Source organism: Vipera berus (assembly GCF_964194415.1).
Source record: "Vipera berus genome assembly, chromosome: 1".
In the NCBI taxonomy this organism is placed as follows: Eukaryota; Metazoa; Chordata; class Lepidosauria; order Squamata; family Viperidae; genus Vipera; species Vipera berus.
The window spans coordinates 65,630,811-65,655,164 of NC_138202.1; the positions used below are offsets into that span (position 1 = coordinate 65,630,811).

General features: G+C 40.7%; 1 protein-coding gene across 1 annotated transcript; it reads left to right on the forward strand.

Moving 5' to 3' along the window:
• The first annotated feature begins 2,062 nt into the window (after positions 1-2,062).
• Positions 2,063-23,863, forward strand: THBS1 (thrombospondin 1). Its single transcript, XM_081334933.1, has 22 exons — positions 2,063-2,318; positions 2,808-2,901; positions 4,759-5,333; positions 5,761-5,836; positions 6,065-6,252; positions 7,970-8,080; positions 9,308-9,401; positions 10,537-10,710; positions 11,154-11,330; positions 11,532-11,705; positions 12,438-12,565; positions 12,660-12,812; positions 13,294-13,512; positions 14,453-14,560; positions 15,157-15,316; positions 15,862-15,980; positions 17,756-17,990; positions 18,611-18,838; positions 19,600-19,871; positions 20,091-20,188; positions 20,306-20,445; positions 21,471-23,863. The coding sequence occupies exons 2-22, from the start codon at positions 2,835-2,837 to the stop codon at positions 21,473-21,475; spliced, it is 3,501 nt and encodes a 1,166-aa protein (XP_081191059.1). The 5' UTR covers positions 2,063-2,318; positions 2,808-2,834; the 3' UTR covers positions 21,476-23,863.
• Positions 23,864-24,354: the final 491 nt, after the last annotated feature.

Sequence of the window (24,354 nt, forward strand, 5' to 3'; positions counted from 1 at the left end):
TGAAGCGGGACAGCCCAGAGAAGCGGTCAGGCAACGGAAGGTATTCCCCGTTCCCTTCCTGCTTGGAGGGGAACCAGGATTACCTGGGTATTTGTTTACCAAAACAGTCAGAAAGCAACAAAAGCGCAAAGGGCAGCTTCGCCCAGGCCAGGAGTAAGGCAGCCTTGGCTCTTTTATGACTCGTGGACTTCAACTCCCAGAAGTCCACGAGTCATAAAAGAGCCAAGGTTGCCTTACCCCCTGGGCCCAGACATTCGAGGTCAGCCTCCCGCTCACCCCGGGCTGCCTGCGGGTTCCAGGTTAGAGGCGGAGGCCGTGAATGGGATTCCGGGCTGGCGGAGTCACGCTGGCAGCCAAGGGCGAGCTGGTGCCGCCAACCTGCGCTACGCAAAGCCGCGGCAGGCACGGCCGCGCCTCCCTCCGCGAAATCTCCGCGTCGGAGATCTCGCAGCAAAGGCAAGATCGGGGATGGGGAGGCGAGACCGGGGCCGGCCAAGCCTCATTCCTTCCGACCCAGAAGCTAGACCAGGGGTCGGCAACCTCGGCTCTTTTATGACTCGTGGACTTCAATTCCCAGAATTCCTGAGCCAGCTATGCTGGCTCAGGAATTCTGGGAGTTGAAGTCCACGAGTCATAAAAGAGCCGAGGTTGCCGACCCCTGAGCTAGACGGAGACAGCCAGCTTCCCCTGGGTGGTTTCTTCCCGCTCGCGTCCAAACGGGAGCAAGTGCTACGGAAATGCGCACGGGGGGAAAAGGCATTGGGTTTGGGAAGGTTGGGGGAGGGGGAGGGGGGGGCAAGAGAGACGTTTGACGTTTCTCTTCCCGATTTTCTATAAAAGGGAAAAAGGCAGCCGCCCGGCCGCCCTCCCCAGCCGAGGAATGCCGATCTTGAACGGGAACCCTTTTCCCTCGCTTGACCCACGAGGTAAAAGAATTCACCCGGCGCCCCCTAGCGGACATTTCAGCGCCAATCAGAACAAAATGTGACTATCAAAAAAAAAAACAAAAAAAAAAAACTCCGTCGCTATTCGAAATGTCGGGGTCCTGGTTGGCTCGAGGGCCTCAGCGTTGTGTCCACAAGCAGGTCGAAAAGAGCAAGCTGCCTTGGCTTGCTCACAGGATATACTTTAATAAACAAAATAAACTGGACGGTTTGTAATGTAGTGGGGTCACGGTTTGTTTCCAGACACTTTTGATAAATCTGCTTCACAACACGCTCGTGAGAACACCTGGTCAGCTTCAAGTTAGAGCCTCCTAATTGGGGGGCGTCAGAAACCCTTGTGTTTCACACACACACACACACACACACACACACTTCTCTTTTGTGGCTCTGGGCAGAAATAACGGGACTAGTGTCTGGTTCCAAGCTGGAAGAGAAGGAGGAGGAGGACGAAGCACGCAAAGGAGCAGGAGGCTGTCAACAAACTTTCTCTGACCACTGACGTTCTTGAGATGGACGGTAGCAAAGCTGAACTTTGGGGCTGGGACAAGGTCTGAGCATAGATGAGGGGAGAAGAGGCAGGCAAGGTGCTGGAAGAAGCAAGCCTATATTTGCTCTCTCTGGCGAGTGTTCCTTGTTTCGGCAGCTGCGGGGATGGGGAACCCGTCCTTCGGGCATTAGCTGCACAGAACCCACAGAACACATTACTTCCCTGGTGAATCGGGGTTGAGAGGAATTTCCCCGCACATTGTACACCCAGGAATTCACAACTGCTTGGAATGCAGACAATATCCCTTCCTTTGCCCAATGGGAAAACTTCAAGGACAACACAGTCTAACCTTGGGGGGGGGAAAGAGGGGGAGCCCCACTGATCGGAAGTAATCTGTCCGCCCCCGCGCATCACTGTCTTCCCCCGGACTGCATTTTGGTGGAAGGGGGGGGCTGGGTGCGCGCATGCCTGTGTTGTGCCTCTTTGTGGGTTAACTGGCACCGTTCCAGCCCGCTTCCTGTCGGCCCGCTGCTGATTGGCTCGCGGAGTTTCGGGGGTGCGAGCAACCGACCTCCTTAAAGGAGAGGGAACTCCTGCCGCCGCTCAGTGCAAAGAGCAAGGGTGATCATCGCCAGGGGAGACCAGGGGGAGGGGCAAGCTCCTCTTGATCCGTTTCGGTCCCCGGCAGCAAAGATCCCTCGCGCTCTCGGACTGCTCCAGGATCGCAAAGGACACTACTCGCCCGGACGTGGACTGAATCAAGGTGCTAAACCCACGCGGGGGTAACTTCTCAGAGCCCAAGAACTCCAAGAAGGATTTTTGTACTGAATTCTGTTTGCTCTCAGAGGATCTGATTCTTGAGGATTCTTCGCCGCCTCCTATAAAAAGTAAGTCCTGAAAATATTTTTCCTCTTACCAACTTCAATTTAATACCTGGAGCTGGAAAAGACAATCAAGATAAATAGAAAAAAGCTACAGCGCTCCTTCCTTCCTTCCTTCCTTCCTTCCTTCCTTCCTTCCTTCCTTCCTTCCTTTTCTCTCCCTTCCTTCTTCTACCTTGTTCACTCGAACCTTTTGGTCTGTAGTTACGATCTCTCTCTCTCTCTCTCTCTCTCTCTCTCTCTCTCTCTCTCTCTCTCTCTCTCTCTCTCTCTCTCTCTCTCTCTCTCTCTCTCTCTTTCTCTCTCTCGCTCGCTCGCTCTCTCTCGCTCTCTCTCTCTCTCTCTCTCTATCTATCTATCTCTCTATCTCTCTCTATCTCACCACTCCTTCCTTGCTTGCGCGCTTCTTCAAGAGGGCTGCTTGCGGTTAGAAGGTGCGAGGGCAATAATCCGAGATGGTCGAATGACCGGTGACGGTTTGTTTCTTGCTTAAAGGTTATCCCTTGAAGCGAGATTCCTGCCATGGAGCTATCCGCTGGTCTCTTCCTCCTTCTGATGCTTGGAGTCTGCACAACAAACCGGATTCCAGGTAAAGATTGTGAGATCGCGGAGGGGGAGAAGTGGGTCGTGGGTGAATAGGGAGACTTTCCGTTCAAATTTGGGGTTAGGTTTCGAGGGAGAGAAGGCAGAGAGAGAGAGAGAGAGAGAGAGAGAGAGAGAGAGAGAGAGAGAGAGAGAGAGAGAGAGAGAGAGGGAGGGAGGGGAGAGAGAGAGAGAGAGAGACCTCGTCCAACTGGGGCTGGCAGCAACTGTTTAAAACGGAGCAATAGCGTCGCTACTCGCCACGGCTCTCTCCAACCTGGCGCCTGCCAGCTGGACTTTATACCTCTGGGGTAAGGCAAAGGCGAGAGCGCCTTTACAGAGCCGAGAGCGCCAGCTTGAAAAGACGGTCTCCGCTCCCTAGTAGTTCTTTCTGAAAGGATGGAAAGCGGGTGGCCGCTACGACCAGCCAGGGGTGGTGGGAAGCCGCCTGTGCCAGAGGATTGTGCCCCCGATGTGGACGGTTGATTGTCCCGCTTGAGCGGCTCTTCTGCTCTCGGCTTGGCGGGCTCGACCGACTTTGGGGGCTTGATACGTGAGAAGGGATGGTGGGCGCGAGGCGTTTGCCTTCGGGCTTCTGGCTCCGAGCGGACTGTTGACCTTGTCATCGGCCTCGCTTTGGGGTCTGGGCGCCGCGCCAGGGACGCTCCGAGCCCGACCAGGCGCACGGCGAAGGGGCGGGGCGGGGGAGCATCATCGCTCTGTGTGGACGTTTATTTATAAAAGAGGTGGCGGGAGGGAAAGCCCAGCTGCCCATTCCGCCGCGGGAGGTCCGGTGTGGGGGGGAATTGGTGGTCGTTACTTTCAAGCCAAGGGACGCGGTGGCTCAGTGGGTTAGGACGCTGAGCTTGTCGATCAGAAGGTCGGCAGTTTGGCGGGTCGAATCCCGAGTGCCGCATAACAGAGTGAGCGCCTGTTACTCGTCCCAGCTTCTGCCAACCTAGCAGTTCGAAAGCACGTAAAAATGCAAGTAGAAAAATAGGGACCACTACGGTGGGAAGGTAACAGCGTTCCGTGCGCCTTTGGCGTCTACTCGTGCCAGACACATGACCACGGAGACGTCCTCGGACAAGCAGTGCTGGTTCTTCGGCTTTGAAACGGAGATGAGCACCGGCACCTAGAGTCGGAAGACTGGCACGCATGTGCGGGGGAACCTTTTACCTTTACCCTCAAGCCAGATCCCTGATGCTTCAAGTGCTCCGAGGCGTTGCTTCAGCGTTGTGCCCAGCTTCTAGGCTGAGCCAGGCGGCTAGCAGCTCCATTTATTTATCTCTCCCTCCTAGCTGGCCCCAAAGCTTTATTGAACCCCTGCTGTTTGGCTCTGCATCTTTTAGAGCAGAGCTGGTTTTCCATCCTTCTCTCTTGCTTTGGGCTCCCTCTTTTGGGTTTGTACCTCACACAGCTTGGATCATAACTCGGGGAGTCTCCGCTTTGTGTCTTTGCCTTGCCCTCCACTTTGCAACTTCAGAGTCCCTGGAGGAGGGGAAAGGGGAAAGGCAAGAAGAATTCTGGACTTGGGATTTCTGTTGCCATTTGGTCAATCGCTCCTCTTGGCTCATCCAACCAGGAAAAACTGGAAAACGTGTATGGGAAGCCAAGTATTTTGCAGCTTGCCTCTATCGCTTTGCTGCAGCAGCACCCAAGCTGTAACGATGGGAAACTGTTGCGTGACCAGAAGACTATACAATCCAAATAGTTTCTTCTATAACATTTGACAGTGTATATTTCCTGGGACTTATCAACAAAAGAGGGAGTCCAAAAACAACAACAATGCAGCTATTTAGACCTATCCCCGCCCAAGATAACCATCTTTCTGTCTCTCCCTTCCTCTCCCTTATCTTGACAGAGACTAGTGATGACAACAGTGTTTATGATCTCTTTGAGTTAATTGGCTTGGGCCGCAAGGGAGCCCACAAAGGATTGGGGGTGCATCCGGTAAAAGGACTAGAGCTTTCCAGCCCTGCCTATCGCATAGATGACGCCACCCGTATCCCTGCTGTTCCTGATCACAATTTTCAAGACATTCTTTATTCCATCCAAGCCGAGAAGGGCTTCATCTTGTTAGCCAATCTTCGTCCGATAAAGAAGGATGCTGGCACCATATTGGCTGTGGAGCACAAGGACAACTCTGGCTACATTTTTAAGTTGGTGCTAAATGGCAAGGCGAAAACTTTGGACCTGAGTGTCTTTCCCAAGGAAGGCAATCAAAGTTTGATGTCAGTGGAGGAGGTGAAGTTGCCCATTGCGCGATGGAGTAGCATCACCCTCTTTGTGCAAGAGGACCAGGCTCAGCTCTATGTGGGCTGTGATAAAATGACAAATATTGAGCTGGAAATTCCTATTCAAGACATCTTCCCTCGGGATCTGTCCAACAGCGCCAGACTCCGCATTGCTAAAGGAGGAGTTAATGACAACTTCCAGGTAAGATACCTTTTTATAGCAGGTTCAGGAGTCCATTTCAAGGAAGCCAACTTGATTTGCCACTTTGAAAAATAGTTTCGAGGAAGTGAAATTTTTGCCCCTAACTACTCCTTATTGGCTACTATCCACAGCAGTGGGGATTTAACTGACACTTTGAATATAAATATGTACAGTTAAATGCATCCAATGATGTAAAGTTTAAAATTGAATTTGGATCCACTATTAAAAATTAATAGTTGATATTAATTTTGGTAATTGTTGATATGAAGAGAAAGTGAAAGACTGACTTATTATCAACTAATGAGAATTCTGGCCAGTATAGTTTACACTTGCATTACAAATTGAAACAAGAACATCTTTAACATCTATATATATAAAGAATTTCCTTGGCAATAGAGATAGACTCTTTCAATCTTTATGCTTTCAGGGAATGCTGCAGAATGTGCGGTTTGTGTTTGGAACTACACTGGAAACCATCCTGAGGAATAAAGGCTGTCAGAGCTGTACGTTAGAAACCTTTTTTTTTTCAAATGTATTGGCCCTTTGATTATAAGATATGCTGTTTATGAGAGGTGAATGAGCTTAGACATGTGGAACACAAAATGAAATGCAAACCACTGTGTTTTAAGGAAATATTGCCTTACAAACTGTCACATTTATTTAAGCTGAATTCTGTCACTTTTGACAGTGTTTCCGTATGTAATCTCTATGTGTTTTAATTGTTTCTTTAGCTACTGGAACACTTATTAAATTAGACAATCCCATGAATGGCTCCCGTCCAGCCATTCGCACCAACTACATTGGCCAGAAAACCAAGGACATCTGTGGCTTTTCTTGTGACGATCTAACCAAAATGTTTGTAGAACTGCAAAGGCTGCGTGCCCTGGTTACAAAAGTTGAAAATTCTGTCAACCATATGGTAAGTGGATATTAAATACCCAGTAAAGAATCAAAAGCCTCTTAAGGACTCCTTGACTCATAAACGCTAACTATTTTCCATTCCAAAATGATGGGAAACAGACATTCACCTACAGTACTTACTGGAAGAAAGAAATATTTTTAGCTGACCAGCTTGGGCAATGTTTGTGCATAAGAAGAAAGTTATTCATTTCTTCTTAGCCACCAAGATCAATACCTAAGGTGGTTCATACATGTTAAGCCATGATTAGATCTGTTTTGTAGTGTGCTGAATGAAATACAATGATTAGCTTCACCTTATTATGTTAAATCAAAGCCAATATAGCATTATGTCAAATTTAGTCAGTGTCTAATATGAATAGTTTTTGCAACTGACCTAAAATTAGATATATCCTGCAGTACAGGTAGTCCTGTACTTGCAATCAGTTGCTCAGCAACCATTCAAAGTTACAAGGAAAAAGCCATTTACAACCCAGATTTGAAGCTCCAATGGCCGGCTGGCACCGCATGGTCATGTAATCCCATTTTGGGTATCTGGCAATTGGCCGGCATGTATGATTTTTTTTTTATTTAAAAAGTTTTACAATACATTTTGACTTTAATCCCCCCCTCCCCCACCCCCACCCAACCCTCCCTATCCCTTCCCCCCATTCCCTCCTCCCCCCCCCCCCCGACTTCCCAGAGCTAAATACAGGGTATAAAATCAAAAAACAAACATAAGCACCCCTATGTTATCAACAATAAACTATTAATTCTATCTCCCTCTAGCTCATGTAAAATGAATACAAACAATATTAATATTACAAATAAAGTAAAAAAGAAAAATAGAAAAACAGAAAGGAGCTTTACTCAGAATAGATTTTCTTAATCCCAGTCCTTATATTAATTTCAAAGAAAAAAAAATAAACAAATTCTCAGTTACGCGCCAAAAGCGCCTATCTATTAGCCTTAATAATCTCCAACCAAACTAAACCATAATCAAAAATAATTCTTGCATGTATCGCACCAAATGTCTCGCAGTTCCAAGTCATCCTTGAGTTCAAATAAAAAGAGTTAAAAAAAAAAGGTTTAAGCAGTCTGTAAGGCAACTTATTGTTAATTAGGAGCTTGCATACCCATTCTTAGTTCAACACATACTTTTAGTCCATAACCCTAATATACTTTTCTAACAAGCAAATAACATGTATGATTGTATGGTCACATGATTGCAGTGTATCATGTTTTTTTGCTAGAAAGTGGCATTTGCTTCCACTTTCCACCAAAAATCATCACAGAGTGTGGCCACCAAAAAACAAATTGAGTGTGGTCACAAGATGACCCACTTAGCTATCACAATTATTACCACAATTGTGGACTCAATTATGGTCATAAATTGAGGTCTATAGCCATTTGCAGTATTTTTTATTAAACTTTGTCTAGCAACTATGGTCCTAGAAATCTGGCTAAAACTTGCATCTGTATATAGCCTAGTTTCCCCTGAAGCTTCTCCATATGATCTAACATGGGTGAGCAATCAAATGGAGAAAATAAATGTGTTACTTTAGTTATACCATTCAAATACTGTGTAAATATTTAGAACTAGAGCATTTAACATGGTAGCAGAGCCTTTAGCACTTATTTCTAAGTAATCAGTGTAAAAGCAATATTTTTGCTCGGTCAGATTCAGACTGATTTATAAATCTTTATTATTATCTATTCCTTTTATGTTTGATATAAAGGAACTTATCGCCCCCCCTTATAAACAGAAAGGAATATGCTTCCACAATAATGTTACGTATGAAAATGCAGCTGAGTGGACCACTGACACCTGTACCACATGTACCTGCCAGGTAAGATTCTTTGCAGCTAACCCGTCAGTAAAGGATTTATCATGCATCTAGTAGTTGGTACATTATGCAAAAGGTAACCTATGCAGAGAAATTGGTGACCCAAATATCTATTACTGTCTTTATAAGAAAGTCTGAATGCATTCTTTTCAGCTTAAACCTGCCACCATCTATATGTTGTGAATGGATATTTGCAGCAAGAAAAGTTCTACTAAACCTGCTTCCTAATCAGAGCTGCCTTTTTGACAGCTTAAGACAGTTGGGTTTGGCTAATGCTTCTGTGATTTTCTTTGCACTACTGGCATCTAATTCAGTCTTTGTTTGTGTTATCCCCTAAAGCTACAAAACATGTTGTCTGTTATCCTTTAAAGAGCAGAATTGGCAAAAGTTATCATTCCTTCTTTTGCACAGTCATTTGTTTTGTTTTTTTGGCATAAGATGAAAATACACATCAAGCTACAACATGGACTGTTTGAATGTGGAGCCAACTTTCCTAAATCCATTCTACCAATCATTCTAGTGATCAAATAAAATTCAGACACATAACCAAAACGGCAACCCTTCAAATTTTTATTAGCTTAATGAGACAAGACCTGGAAAGCTACTCAGCAAGATATGGTTTTCCCATTTAATAGTAGCTTTTGATTAAATGAAGAAAGGGATACAAAAATACATAAGGGTTGCACAACGATTGATGTGCTTCAGATTCCTGGCTTTGTTTTGACTTCAAAAAACCTCAGTATACTCCAGCAAAAGCCAAATTACCCATTATTTAGATTCCAGGCAACAGTCATCTGCACACTTATTAAAATTATTAATGGGACTGAAAGTCAGAAATAGACTTCAAGAGTTAGAATCGGGACTAAAAATCTGTCCTTATTGTAACTTTTGAAGCCTATTTCTGACTTTCAGTCCCATTAAGCTGAATGCAGTTTTAATAAGTGTGCAGATGACTGCTGCCTGGAATGGTTACTAACCTGATGACATAAGTTGTTTTGAAGTCAATTCCTAAAGTATCCTTACCACTTCCAATTGGAAAGAAGATGAGTTTATTTTCTCTCTATTCTCCCATACTAATTATAGCCTCTCCTTTCTAAATGTTAAACAGCTGCTGGGAAAATACTTTGCACAATGGAGTGTGACTGGTTGTAGTAGAGCATTAAGGCACTGGGAAACAAAATGTCAGATTTATGTTTTTTTTTAATATAAGGGTTTCTTTTTCCTGTTTAGAATTCTGCTGTAATGTGCCATAAAGTATCTTGTCCTCTCATGCCTTGTTCCAACGCCACAGTTCCTGATGGTGAATGCTGCCCAAGGTGTTGGCGTAAGTAACTACATCGCCTTAACTTATTTGATAGGATTTGGGGTTTTGTTTTTTGTTTGTTTGTATGTTTGCATTTTCAATGCCCATAAAGGTTCCCCCGCACGTGCGTGCTAGTCGTTTCCGACTCTAGGGGCCGGTGCTCATCTCCGTTTCAAAGCTGAAGAGCCAGCGCTTGTCCGAGGACGTCTCCGTGGTCATGTGTCCGGCATGACTAGACGCCAAAGGCGCACAGAACGCTGTTACCTTCCCACCGTAGTGGTCCCTATTTCTCTACTTGCATTTTTACATGCTTTCGAACTGCTAGGTTGGCAGAAGCTGGGACGAGTAACAGGCGCTCACTCTGTTACGCGGCAGTCGGGATTCGACCCGCCAAACTGCCGACCTTCTGATCGACAAGCTCAGCGTCCTAACACACTGAGCCACCGCGTCCCTTTCAATGCCCGTACCTTGAAGGTATAATTTACCTGGAAAAATGCATATGTGAGAAGGCACAGATTCTAGCCTGAGATTCTGAAATTAATGTAGATATCTTTGAAATTGCCACTACATTTAGGATCAGCTATGAATATTAGATTTGACCTAAGCACACAATAAGCAACCTTTTTTTTTAGTTTGCAGATGGCTTGTGTCAAGTTAGGTAAAAATTAAAAGGCCAATAAAATCAAGAAAGAGTTACAAATCCAGTCAGGACAAAATAGAAATTTCTAAGAATGGTGAATCTCCCATGAGTTTATTCTGAGTTGTGTTTCATAGTTTGAGAAAATCAAAGCAAAATCTTAATAAGAGTTTTCTATATGCCTTGGAAGATTTCAGGAACTGGTAGCATGAATATCTGTGTTTATTTTCTTTCCCTGGTTGAGCACAAGGAGTCCCATAAATCTCCAAAATATGTTACATGAGACCTTGGTTGTCTGGTTCTGAGCATTTCTTACAAATATTCATACGTAATTTGGATAGTTCAGTTATCAAAGGTCAGAGTAAATGGAAATTTGCAGGGCAATATAGAATCTGTCCCAATATTATTTTGGCAATCTCTGCTTCCTAGGGAGGTAACTTTTTAAAAAATGGTGATTGTTTTTTTATTTATGTTTATGTTATTATATATTTATTATATTTATTTTTCTTCTTTTTTCAGCAAGCGATTCTGCTGATGATGCTTGGTCTCCCTGGTCTGAATGGACCACTTGCTCTACCACCTGTGGCAACGGGATTCAGCAAAGAGGCCGCTCTTGTGACAGAATCAACCATCTTTGTGAAGGCTCCTCAGTGCAAACACGGATATGTAATATGCAAGAATGTGATAAGAGATGTGAGCATTCAAATTCTTTACATTGTAGATAGATGCTATCTATTCTTACTCTGTCCTTCCGTACTTAATACTAGGAAACTCTGATTTACTTCAGATTAGTGTAAAACATTCAGCTGTAGTAGGATTTATCTGATAGGATGATTAAAACAAAAATATTTCATATAAAAGTTATTTTCTGATTCGAGTGATAGCAATATTTAAATATTTTTGCCGTGTGGTAATTTATAGAAGACAATATTTGTAGCTCAGGTTGAACTGGGTGTTCATTGATGCTCTCTGAATTCGGTTCTTTTCTTGTAGACATTTCATTACCCAACTAGGTAATATCATCAGTGTTAGCATAACCAAACTCAGAGAGTTCCAAGGACCCCACAGTATGGTAATTTCCTAACCTACTAATACAAGATTTTGCAATTCACTATGCCACATTTTACTACTTACAGTCAGACAGAATGGTGCTTGGAGCCATTGGTCCCCTTGGTCTTCCTGCTCTGTTACTTGTGGAACTGGGTTAATCACTCGAATCCGTCTGTGCAATTCTCCACTTCCTCAGATGGGAGGCAAAACGTGTGAAGGAGAGGCACGAGAAAACATGCCTTGCCAGAAAAGCCCATGCCCAAGTAAGTTCACCATTTAAAATGGTTTTGTATGAGAAACATGATAGTATTTTAGCATTCATCACCGGAGACTGAGAACAGAAGTTATTAAAACATTTTCAAAAAAAAAACCCACCCAAATCAACCTGAATTTCTAATACCAGTGACATTTTCCCCTTTAATTTAAAGATACAGGAATATTCCCTTTTTTGGTTTTGTTTTCAGTTAATGGGAACTGGGGGCCATGGTCGCCTTGGGATGCCTGTCCAATTACGTGTGGCGGAGGCATTCAGAAACGCAGCCGTCTCTGCAACAATCCAGAGCCCAAATTTGAAGGGAAGGATTGCATTGGTGATGCAACAGCCACACAGATGTGCAACAAGCAGGATTGCCCAATCGGTGAGTAATGGCTCATCGTGAACTAGCAAGCCGCATATGTTAAGAGTGCTGTGTCATTTTCAGAAGAGAAGGTAGAGAATGCAACAACTTAAATTTCGTAACAAAGAAATGTGAAATTTAATCACATTTTGGCAAAATAACTGCATTATGACTTCCATCACCTTGTTGCCACTCTTGATACTCTGTCAGGTATTTTTAAGGTGGCTACCTCATTCTTATTTATTTTATTTATTTATTTTATTTTATTACATTTATATACCGCCCTTTCCCTGAGGACTCAGGGCAGTTTACAGGGAGTTTAAAAACCAGCAATACAAAAGTTAAAACCAATTTAAAAAGATTAAACTAACCCTGTGCAATTAAAACCCCGATTAAAATAAATTACTCCTCAGCCTGGGCCCGAGAGCTCGAAGAGCCAGGTCTTCAGGCCCCGGCGGAATGAGCGGAGGTCGGGGGCAGTCCTCAGCTCCACTGGCAGCTGGTTCCAAAGGGCAGGCGCCCCCACTGAGAAGGCCCTATCCCTGGGTGTCACCCGCCGGCAATCTCTTACCGGTGGGACCCTGAGCAGACCCTCCCTGTGGGAGCGCACTGGGCGAAGGGCATTTGATGCCGGCAGCAGGTGTTCCCTCAAATACCCCGGACCCAGGCCATGTAGGGCCATGTATTCTGTCTAAAGGCGAGAACAGCCAAGAAAATAAAACTAGATTTGAGCAAATTTTCTTGTCGTTCTAGATGGATGCCTGTCTAATCCTTGTTTTGCGGGAACTAAATGCACTAGTTTCCCTGATGGTTCCTGGAAATGTGGTCCGTGCCCTGTTGGCTATCGAGGAAATGGAATTAGATGCAAAGATATTGATGAAGTAAGATAATTTGCATTCATTCATATGTTCAATGTTCAAGACGTTTGCAAATGAATCTATGGCCAAAATTGTCTCCCACGTTTTCGTATTTCAGTGCCAAGAGGTTCCAGATGCTTGCTTTGTACTTGGTGGAGTACACAGATGTGTGAATACTGCACCTGGTTATCACTGCAAGCCTTGTCCCTCCCGCTTTACAGGAACACAGCCCTTTGGTCAGGGTGTGGAAGATGCAATGGCAAAGAAACAGGTACTGTCAAAATAGAGATGTTTCCTGTTTATGAAACCTCAGTCCCTTTTGAATCTAGGGCCCCCTAAGCTGACCCATGTGACCCAAGAATTAAAGAAGATACCAGATATCTTTGTTACATTCAGCCATGTGATTTTGCTCAGAGGCACCCAATGGCATATAAGAAATTCAGTTTGAATCAAGCTGGAAACCCATAAAATAAGCAAGTGGGGAGCCACAAACGATAGGTGGAATTCACTAGGTGATCCTTTCTTTCATGTAAAGAGAGTGACAATTGAGAATTGAAGCCTCAATCAGTATCTAAGATATGATAGAGATAACCATATACCTAATTTAAAGCATTCACACAAAATCACAGTCAACGGCTGCTTGCTTTTAAAACATAGCAGAAATGTCAGGCATCGGTTTTCCATTGATATATTAAAAGAAGAATGAGGTAAAGACTGCTTTGGAAGTAAGTGTGTTCTTAATTCTGCCTTAGGTGTGCACGCCACGTAACCCATGTGCTGATGGAACTCACACCTGCAACAAATATGCCAAGTGCATCTACCTTGGACACTTCAGTGATCCGATGTATCGCTGTGAATGTAAACCAGGGTATGCTGGTAATGGGATTATCTGTGGAGAAGACACTGACTTAGATGGATGGCCAAATGAGAACCTTCACTGTGTTGCCAATGCTACTTATCACTGCACTAAAGTAAGCCTATTTCTTCATTATATGCCATTCCATCCTTTAATACTAGGGGAGAATGGTTTGATTAGTATTTTAATATGAGCTAATTGAATTAATATTTCTTAAATGCACTCATGAAATGAAATACAGTGGCCCTTTAGTTTTCCCATTTTTCCAAATTTTGTGATGCAACCTTCTGGGCAAAATAATTATATAAATACAACAGGAGATAGTGTACAAAAGGGCACAATATTATGAAGATCTGATAGTGGACATATTAACTATGCAGTGTAGTACATTTAAATAAATTAATTGCCATGGACACAACACAAATTTATTGAAATACATTGATCATAAGTCACATGTATTTTTTTAAAAAAAAACCTACTTATTTTGGCTAAGCATAAGTGTTTCAGAATAATTTCTTCTTATTAAAGGTAAAGGTAAAGGTTCCCCCGCACATGCATGCTAGTCATTTCCATCTCTAGGGGCCGGTGCTCATCTCTGTTTCAAAGCTGAAGAGCCAGCATTTGTCCGAGGACGTCTCCGTGGTCATGTGGCCAGCATGACTAGACGCCAAAGGTGCACGGAACACTGTTACCTTCCCACCTTAGTGGTCCCTATTTTTCTACTTGCATTTTTACGTGCTTTCAAACTGCTAGGTTGGCAGAAGCTGGGACGAGTAACAGGCGCTCACTGTGTTACGCGGCACTCAGGATTTGACCCGCCAAACTGCCGACCTTCTGATCGACAAGCTCAGCGTCCTAACCCACTGAGCCACCGCGTCCCTTAATTCTTCTTATTACTGTTGTTCAAAAATCATGATTTTAGTGATGCTGACAGTGCTCTAAATATATACTATTTTTAAAGAATCACAAAGTCATGGTCTTCCTTTGTAATCTGAGCACTATTTTGTGTGAAATTAAGGACAGATGCATCATAATGTTCTATATTTTTTCTGCAGGATAATTGTCCTAATCTTCCCAATTCTGGACAGGAAGACTATGACGATGATGGAATTGGTGATGCCTGTGATGATGATGATGACAATGACAAGATTCCAGATGATAGGGCAAGTTTAATAAATAAAAAAAACACCAAACGTTCATGTTCCTCTGTAGTATAGGCAAAGTCCATCGCAGTGATAGCCAAAGACCAAAAGAAAATTGTATGTACATCCAGTGAAATCTTGAGATGGATTAGTAGATTTTTTCCCACTGCATCAGTGGAAGAAAAAGTAAAATATGAAATAAAAATCCTTACCCATTTCCTTCTCTGTTCATAGTAAAATGACAAGTCATAGGTTTGCCCACCAATATACTGTTCCTTCCCACCACTAATGTAAAATGCATAAAGAGTAGGAGACTGAATCCATGGTACAAGATTGAAAAGTAGCTAGTCTTCAGCAACAATTTGAAATAGTTATCTAATTTGCAGCTAAAAATCCATTTTAAAAAAAAAGATGTTTTGCAATAAAATACGGATGCTGCATCACACATCGCTTTTGTTACTGCTCAACTTTCATTTACATGGGAAAGAAATAATCCTCGCAACATGCCTTTACTACCCTTCTTACTCTGGTAAATCTACTCAATAGGTTACTAATGAGACTGCCTGTGCTAATATCTGAGCATATTTTAACAAGGCTTTTAAATTTTCCTTCTGCAGGATAACTGTCCATTCAATTACAATCCACAACAGTATGACTACGATAGGGATGATGTTGGTGATCGCTGTGATAATTGCCCATACAATCACAATCCTCTTCAGATAGACACAGACCAAAATGGAGAAGGCGATGCTTGTGCTGTGGATATCGATGGAGATGGTAAAGTTTGGCTACTTCTTCTTGTCTTCTATTATGGCATGACTTTCGAAGTCATCTCAAGGGAGAGAGTGTCTGCCCTTGAACAAGCTCTACTCTTAATGATGACCTAGACCAGGGGTAGGCAACCTTGGCTCTTTGATGACTCGTGGACTTCAACTCCCAGATTTCCTGAGCTAGCATGCGCATTTCAAATAAATACCTTAAAAAAGGAGAAACTGAATTATACACTTGCCATTTTCGGAGGCACTTTTATCATTGTATATTCTAATATCATCCCATTTTTCATCTGCTTACTTTTATGTCATATAAGGCGGCTTCCATAGAAGCAGGTTTTATTTTTATACTGCATCCTATTTGGTTTGTAGATACAGTTGAAAATGTGCTGCCATTGAACATTTAACTGAAATAGTGTTAGATGCCTAAAGAGATAGGCTATTAGTTTGGCTTCTATGAACCATTTTCTCTCAATTACTTTTATGCAATAATTTATGATCTACATGTATTTACCATTAAAGATACCTGAATGGGTTCCTCTACATTTCTAGGCATTCTTAATGAAAGAGACAACTGCCAATATGTGTACAATGTGGATCAGATGGATTCAGACTTGGATGGTGTTGGAGATCAGTGTGACAACTGTCCATTGGCACATAATCCAGATCAGGTCAGCTTAACTGCCTTTGGGCAATCAAATATTTATTTACTCTTCTAATTTACAGAATGTCATGTACAGTTCTGCAACATATGTCAACTAATCAAGAAAGGATACAATTGTTCTTAACTGGGACGTATACAGAACATGTTTTAAAAATAAAAATGAGGGATCCCTGGTGCTCTCTGAGTTTGCTTGTTTTCTTGCAGACGTTTCATTACCCAAACTAGGTAACATCATGATGTTACCTAGTTTGAGTAATGAAACATCTGCAAGAAAACAAGCAAGCTCAGGGACCACTAAGGACCCCTCATGTCAATCCTGAGCTACAAATATTCTCCTTTACTAAAAAATAAAAATTTTAAATTAGATTTTTCAGAACACAACATCCGAACATAAATCTTGTTAATTGAAGTACATAGTGCTGATAACGGGGGAAAATCATCTGGTAATCATTTTTTCACTAAATCTATATTCCATCATTCATTAAAGAAAGGTTGAGGATAAACCTCAACCTGGGTCTCCTCAGCCCTGATCTAACATCTTAACCACTGCACTGTACTTGGGTGAAAATTTTTATTTTGTACTGCAACAACATCAGCCAGCAATATAGTAAAAACTAATAATTGAAAAGAAGGCCTAAGTAGAGGTTATAAGTTTATTAAATGCAGATTAAATAAAATAACCCCTCCCCCAAATTATTGTTTTTCATCCTAAGTATTTCAGGAATTTAGCAATGCAAATACTGTTAATGTGTCAAGCAATATATAATCAGCAAAAAAAATTCTGTGTGTATATGTATCATGACTTATGATGCCCTGAGGCTAGGAATTTAGTTTTCCAAAAATGCACCCATAAAGGGTTAAAGGAGAATGTAGTAGAGAACACTTACATCACCAATGGGGTTTTTTTAATTAAAAAAAAGCTCAAAGTAAATTTTACTTGATTAAGGACTAAAAACATGGAGAGATCTAGCCCCTCCCATTTAATTCACTCAAGTCTAAAATAGCAGTGGGAGAAGGCAGCACAGTCCTATCATGTATAAGAAGTAGGATTAATAGTCTCAGTAGCATAATTGAAATGCTTGAACAGTCCTTGCCAACTTTTAGTAAATAGCTGGAATCTAGATTTATCCTGCAAGTTATACTCAGCTGTTTAAAAGGATATGTACAGTCTCAAAACCCTACTGGTTTCCAAAATAATGTACAACACTAAGCAGTACAATGAATTATGTTTATATTTAAGATGAAAATCTGTTTCAGAGAATTTATTTTATATTGTGGCTAAAGCTGAAGACCAATTGTTTTTATATGATTTATTTCATAATGAACAGGCTGAGGTTGTTCAGCTGTGCTTGCAGCAGAACAAACCCAGACAATTTAGGATTATTTAATATAGCCTTCAACTTCTAAACATTGTTTGATTATATTTTAGAAAGGCAGAAATATTACAGTTGCTACCAATGCCATAGCAAAGTTTGACTTTTCCAATATGCCAAAATAAACTGGATAGGTGTTAAGAGGTTATCTTTAACTGAAGGTGAATCCTACAGAAAGCTAAAGTTCCTAATAATTCCAAACTTTGAGTGCACATTATTATCCTCCTATCCATATTTCTAAAGTGAAAGCTCCATGGGTGCAAAAACTGCTTCTCCACAAGCTACTGAAATGAAGGATTCAATCTGACCATTGGTGGGTCAGCCCAAAAAGGATTGCCTCAAGTTTCAAGGTGCTATCTTCCAGGGTTTGTAAATCTTTATCTTAATGCATTCTACATTTTGCTTTCAGATGGATTCAGATTCCGATCGCATAGGGGATAAGTGTGATGACAACCAGGATATTGATGAAGATGGTCACCAGAATAATCTTGATAACTGTCCTTATGTGCCCAATGCTAACCAAGCTGACCATGACAAAGATGGGAAAGGGGATGCCTGTGACCACGATGATGACAATGATGGTGTTCCTGATGACAGAGATAATTGCAGATTGGTTCCCAACCCAGACCAAGTTGATTCAGATGGTAAGAAAGATAATTTGCATTAAAGTAGAAGAGACTGCATAACATTTAGACGTGTAATGCAGTCTTCAATATAGTTTACTAAAAAGCATTAATATGAATGAATATGCTGTTTTTCTGCAAATGCAGGATTCCTTTACTCCTTGTAATATTTACATTTTGTTTGTTTATTAAAATGTTAGCTTACCCCAATTTGTATGACTATGAGTGGCATACTGTACATGCATACGGTAGATATATACCTACAGGCATACATACATTTTTCTACATCTAAGAAAAACAATAGAAACAAAGTCTAGAGGGGGAAAAAACAATAAATTAAACATTTGAAATATCTTCCAATGGGCATACCACCCATGGTAACCCAGGATCAGGGAACATAGCCAGGTTTTAAGGACATGTTTAAACAGGCCCTCCTGTTTAAACATTTAAAAGTTGTTGTTATTTAAAAATTACTTTAGCTACTAAGAATTCCAACCACTTAGCTAATTCTTGAACTGGTTCATGTGTGTAATTTCTCAATCTATCTGCTACTGAAAGTCTAAGATGTGCCAAATTTTTGGCTCTGATGTTCACTTCTTTCTTTCTGGATTCCTCCCCTTATTCCCCTCTTTTTTTGCCAGGTGATGGGCGTGGAGACGCATGCAAAGATGACTTTGACAATGATAAAGTCAACGACATTGATGACATCTGCCCTGAGAATGTTCATATAAGTGAGACAGACTTCCGTCGATTCCAGATGATTCCCTTGGATCCGAAGGGAACATCTCAAATTGATCCCAACTGGATTGTTCGTCACAAAGGCAAAGAACTGGTTCAGACTGTCAACTGTGATCCTGGACTTGCTATTGGTGAGCATCAAAGTTTTTGAATCTTTTGTATATGTGCACACGCATCCACTGAGAATCCTCTCCTTCTGGTCAACAAATACCATATTGTTGTATTAGGATGTAGGTATTCTTTAGTCTCACATTTACATGCCTTCACCTCACCATCATGCTTACGACTATTTTAAAGTTTTATTTTTCTTTTTTTTTTTTTAAATGTTTTCATAAAGCATTCTTCAAAATACCAGCTGCTCAATTTTTGGAACAGGCACTGAAAGAAAGAGGGCAAGAATAAAAACATTGATTTCAGGAAATTAAACAACAACAATGTTGCTTAAGCTCCTTTAAGCCTTATCAAATAGGATAGTAAGTCTGCACAACAGAACTTCTGAATATACATACAAAAGCTCTTTCTGAACACTGGATCCCTGTTCAGTATGCCTATTCACTTTTGCTTTTGCTGGAAAGGTGTGGCATTGCACAATACAATGAATGTAAATCATGATTTAAGATGCAGTTATGAACCGTAGTTCCAATTCCATTTAATTCCAATTCATTGTATGAAAATACTTTGTCCATGCAAATAGTGAGGGGAAAAACACAATCATCCAGAAAATATATTTATGTGTTTTCATTAGAAGGTTGGAACAGAAACCCCAGACCAATTTTAATTTGAGAAAGAGAACGGAGGGGGTTGTTAATGAAAACCTTACAAAGGATGGATTTTAAAGCATGAATTGACATCCATCTGAAAGCTAACAGTTACTTATTTTTCTTTTTCCCAGGTTTTGATGAATTTAATGCTGTTGACTTCAGTGGCACTTTCTTCATTAACACAGAAAGAGATGATGACTATGCTGGCTTTGTATTTGGGTATCAATCCAGCAGCCGTTTTTATGTGGTCATGTGGAAGCAAGTTACCCAAACGTATTGGGAATCAGAGCCAACCAAAGCTCAAGGATATTCAGGTCTTTCTATCAAAGTAGTGAACTCCACCACGGGTCCTGGAATGCACCTTCGTAATGCCTTGTGGCATACTGGAAATACTGCTGGGCAGGTAATTGATAATTTCCATTATCAATGAACTCATTTTTCTTTTCAAAAACCTTGGTAAATTACACTAGTGTAAGACGTAGCTATCTTAATAAGACATTTTAAGCATAACAAGCTTTTTAAAAGAAAACTCTTTTGTACCTGCTAAGAGCTTATGGTTTATCTCCAGGGCTTATATAAATGTAATTGCAATGCACAATTCATCTTTACATTTACCTTTCAGGTAAAGACTTTGTGGCATGACCCTCGTCAGATAGGCTGGAAAGATTTCACTGCGTATAGATGGCGTCTCAGTCACAGGCCAAAAACTGGCTTCATTAGGTAAGCATTACAGATATAGACTGAACGATTTACCTCTTTTGAAAAGGCTCATTCAAGGTTACGGTGTAAGCATGTGGTTTCATGCTAAAGATTAATTATCACTGCTCTTCCTTACAGAGTGGTAATGTATGAAGGAAAGAAGATCATGGCTGACTCTGGCCCCCTCTATGACAAAACCTATGCTGGTGGTCGCTTAGGATTGTTTGTCTTCTCTCAAGAAATGACATTCTTCTCTGATCTAAAATATGAGTGTAAAGGTAAGAACACACACGAATAACCTTGTTTTGTTAGATTTAATATCATAAAGTATTTCGTATATTTTTATAAACTCAATGTTTTTTTTAAAAAAAGTTGTATTAGATCACACTTAATAAATATAAATAAGAAATGTGCTTGCAAGCAATGGATTTGCTGGATAAGGAAATGATCTTAAATTTAAGGTGATTCTCCCACAAAGGAAAAGTGGACAGAAGAAAAATTGTTAGAACAGGAGGGGGGGGGAAGGTCCAGTGCACTGTCCAGATACTCCATAAATCAGCTAGGGACAGCTAATTCTGTTCTTCAGTGGAATCTATATTAGCAATGTCAGCAGCCATATGTAACTTCTGTTCTTAACTTCAAAGGTCAGACCACCTGAGGAAAAAGCCCTCGTCTTCCATGCAGTCATAGTGAACCTTAGCTGGGGAAAATGATGCTTTAGTTTTCAGATTCAAAGAGGATATAAAGATACTGAGTTGCACTTAATTGTGCTAGTCCAACATCAAAATGGCATCTGCCGGCAAAATGAACTATCTATTCCTGAGCTAATATTGAGAAGCTATATGAAACCAGATTTTTATTGCACAGTCTTGGAATCTAGCCTGTTTCTAGCAAAGGCAGTTTTGCCATTTTGCATGTAGTGAACGAAACTGAATCTTTGTTCAATCTCAGTAACTAGGAGTAGTATCATAAACTCTAGTTGTAGCACTAAAACTCTCATGATTCCTTTCTATTAAGACAGGTAAGAAAAGGCAGCATATGTCAACCATGGTATTTTTTGATATAAATTACCTTAAATAATTATCTAAATTACAGATGTCTGAGTTGGGCAACTGCTTTTTACAGAAGCAGTAGGCTTGTTACTCTGGCATATTTTCCTTTGAAATACCCCCAGCTTTTGTACAAGAACAAATGCAGTTAGGTCTTTATTTTGTATGTTGATTACTATTTTAGAAATCTACCTCTAACTGGAGTTGCTTAATTACTAATATAAACAATCAATTTTTTTGCCTCTTTTTTGCAGATTAATGATTGGAAGGCAATTAATTATAGAAATTCAAAACGCTGGTATTGCACCTTCTGAACTGTAAAATTTCTAAGAACCTTGGGGGACCATTTGTTGTGTTTCGGTTTTTTGCTCATTCCTCTCTTCCTGCCTTCATGAGACTCAGACTACATGACCTGTTTCAGGGAAATGCTTTTGAGAGAGAGAAATTAGCAGATCTTCCCATCTGACCTCTGTTAGAAGAAACATGTCTTTCAGAAACAAGAACATTCCTCCGTTTCAGAAACGAATAGTCATTTCTTTGAGAAAGTTGTTTGTGTAGCTGGGCGTTGTCACTGCCTCTTTTTAACTGGAGGTCCAATGGATCAGCACTTTTGCAACAAGGGTATCCTTATGTGGACTACTTAAAAATTAAACCAGAGGTTTCCATCTATAGAAGAAGGAAGGGAAGAAGATTTGGATTAGGTTTGAGTTTGCCTCACTTTCTAAATGAGGACTATACCTCCTGGGGTTTATATCAAGGTAAATTGGATGAATTGTTACATACTGTCCTGGACAATGCACATTTGCTCAGGAGTAAGCCCCACTTAATTCAGCTGTATGGATCTCTTTACGCTCACACCTAAGATTATACCTTAGTTCTGTTTCCACAAATTGGGCCTACTTTGCTTAATTGTGTAGGAAAATACTTGCAAGTTATACTTGCTGACTAGCCACATGCAATAGTAACAAATTTTTAAAAAATCTATAATGGGGCAAATGAAACAACTATTATGGCACATTTGATTGAAGCAGGTTTATGAAAAAATGGACAGCAAGGAACATATGGGTAAAGCAAGATTTCCCGTGCTGATGCACCCACAATCTGGTTCTCATGCAGATTCAGCAACCATATTAAAGTGTCAAAGAGCACTTTCATCTCAATTTAGCACTTGTGGTGGCCTTCAGTAACATTTTAAACATTTTTATGAAAGTTTCAAAAGCACAATGAGTGATGAATACAGTTATGTACAAAATTCTGTTCTACAAAATGCAAGGGCGAGTTTTAAAAAATGTTTCAAAAAATGATTTTTGTAGAAGATATCTGTAGATAAAATAAAATGTAAAATATTTATTTTTATCTATCTTGCCTGTTCTGAAAAGCAAAGGACTATAGATTGAAACGGAAACAATGCGTCAAGACTATCCATTTTGCTACATGTTTTCTATGACAGAAAGATTGTAAATAAAGGTTATTTATTGTTCTAAATGAATTTTGATAAGTTACTTGTAAGACTATTTTAGATTGCAAAGAGTAAGTTTCCCCTAAGCAATGTGGAACACTAGGGTAGGAATTGTTCTCAGTGTGTTTTCTTCCTCTGTGCAAAACAGCTGACAAAGTAACCAAGCAGGTTACTTATTGTTGTATTGCCAAAGCAGAAAATGTATACATGCTGACTGTCCCTGTCAGTCAAGAAAAGAAAGAAAGAAAGAAAGAAATAGCTTCAAATTACCATAGGCCACAATCCTTTGACCTATGTTATTTGCACAGGAGGTATTCATGTGTTGGCCTTATCACCTTTGTAATACTTCTGGGTAAGATTATGGTACATTCCTATTGGTCAGTATGCCAAATAAAGAAGAAAAAAATCTGAAGGATGCTGAGGACCAAGGGCATCATTTCATTCCAACAAAATACCCAATTTTTTTCAGCAATGTGGACTGCAGAAGACACATTGCATGGGTGGTGGGGGGAATGTTTGGGGCATCATTTGAAGACTGCTTGTAGTGTAAGACTAGCTTCACTTTCTCTACAACTCTGTTCCTAGAAAAGAAAGAATGTCAAAGGCAAATTTTTTATATACAAATATTACCTCATTGTTGTTTGACTGAAAAATGAAAAAAAAATCTTTGGATCAAGCAGAGTTTAAAGATCTAACAAAATTTAAAGCTACTGTAGTATTAAGGAGGGTTTTTTTAAAAAAAATATTGTAAGTTGTATATAGTCAAAATTCATATTCCCAGTAAGAAAACAGCATTGGAACAGTGCTAAGAACAATTTCTTATATTGTGTTAGATTTTTTTCTCTCTGACATCTTGTATTCCATTCCTTGAACTTGTATAAATTATTTTTTTTCATAACTGTTGGAATAGTTACTCTCCTGTTTGTGTAGATGTTCTATTTAAATAAATTATAAGGAAAGGCTATTTGTAGGGCTGTAGTGTTTCTATTTTTATATTTCATTTGCACACTGAACTGAAGAATAATTTGATTTTCCTCCCCAGTAGTGTTGCTATTAGTAAATACTTTTTTTCAAATAATGAGCATATTTTGTACACATTTTAACCATTTTACAGTTTTAAAACATGTAAATTGTGTGATAAAATTTCCCATGTACATGAAATAAAAACTTCAAAGTTTATATTTACAACTTTTAGCTGTGGCTCCATATTTTTCTTCCTATTTTCATAAAAACAAAAAAGGGAGTTATTCCAATTCAATATTTCTTTCATCTACATACTATTAAAGCTATCCTCTCTATTTGTCTGTTTGTAACCTTCAATTAGCTGAAACAATTCAACACAGGGCAACAATTTTGGAATCGAGGTATCTCAAGTGCACTAATTTAAAGAATGCATAGAAAACCCAGGACCCATTGATTTCCACTGAATTGAAATTTCAAGGATCCTCATACCAGTTGTATTCACACATTTGTGACCACTGCAGTGCCATTGCAATCAGCTGATGTCATGTGATCATGATTTCTGACACTGCCTGCCAGTTTCCCACAAACAAAGGGTCATTTCCAGCCTCACTGCTTTTTTGCCTGCCTGGGGTCATTCTATGTTATCTCTTCAGGTAAGTAAATACTGACAAAAGAAGACTGAACTGGTCATAGGTTGTCTAGATGCTATATATAAG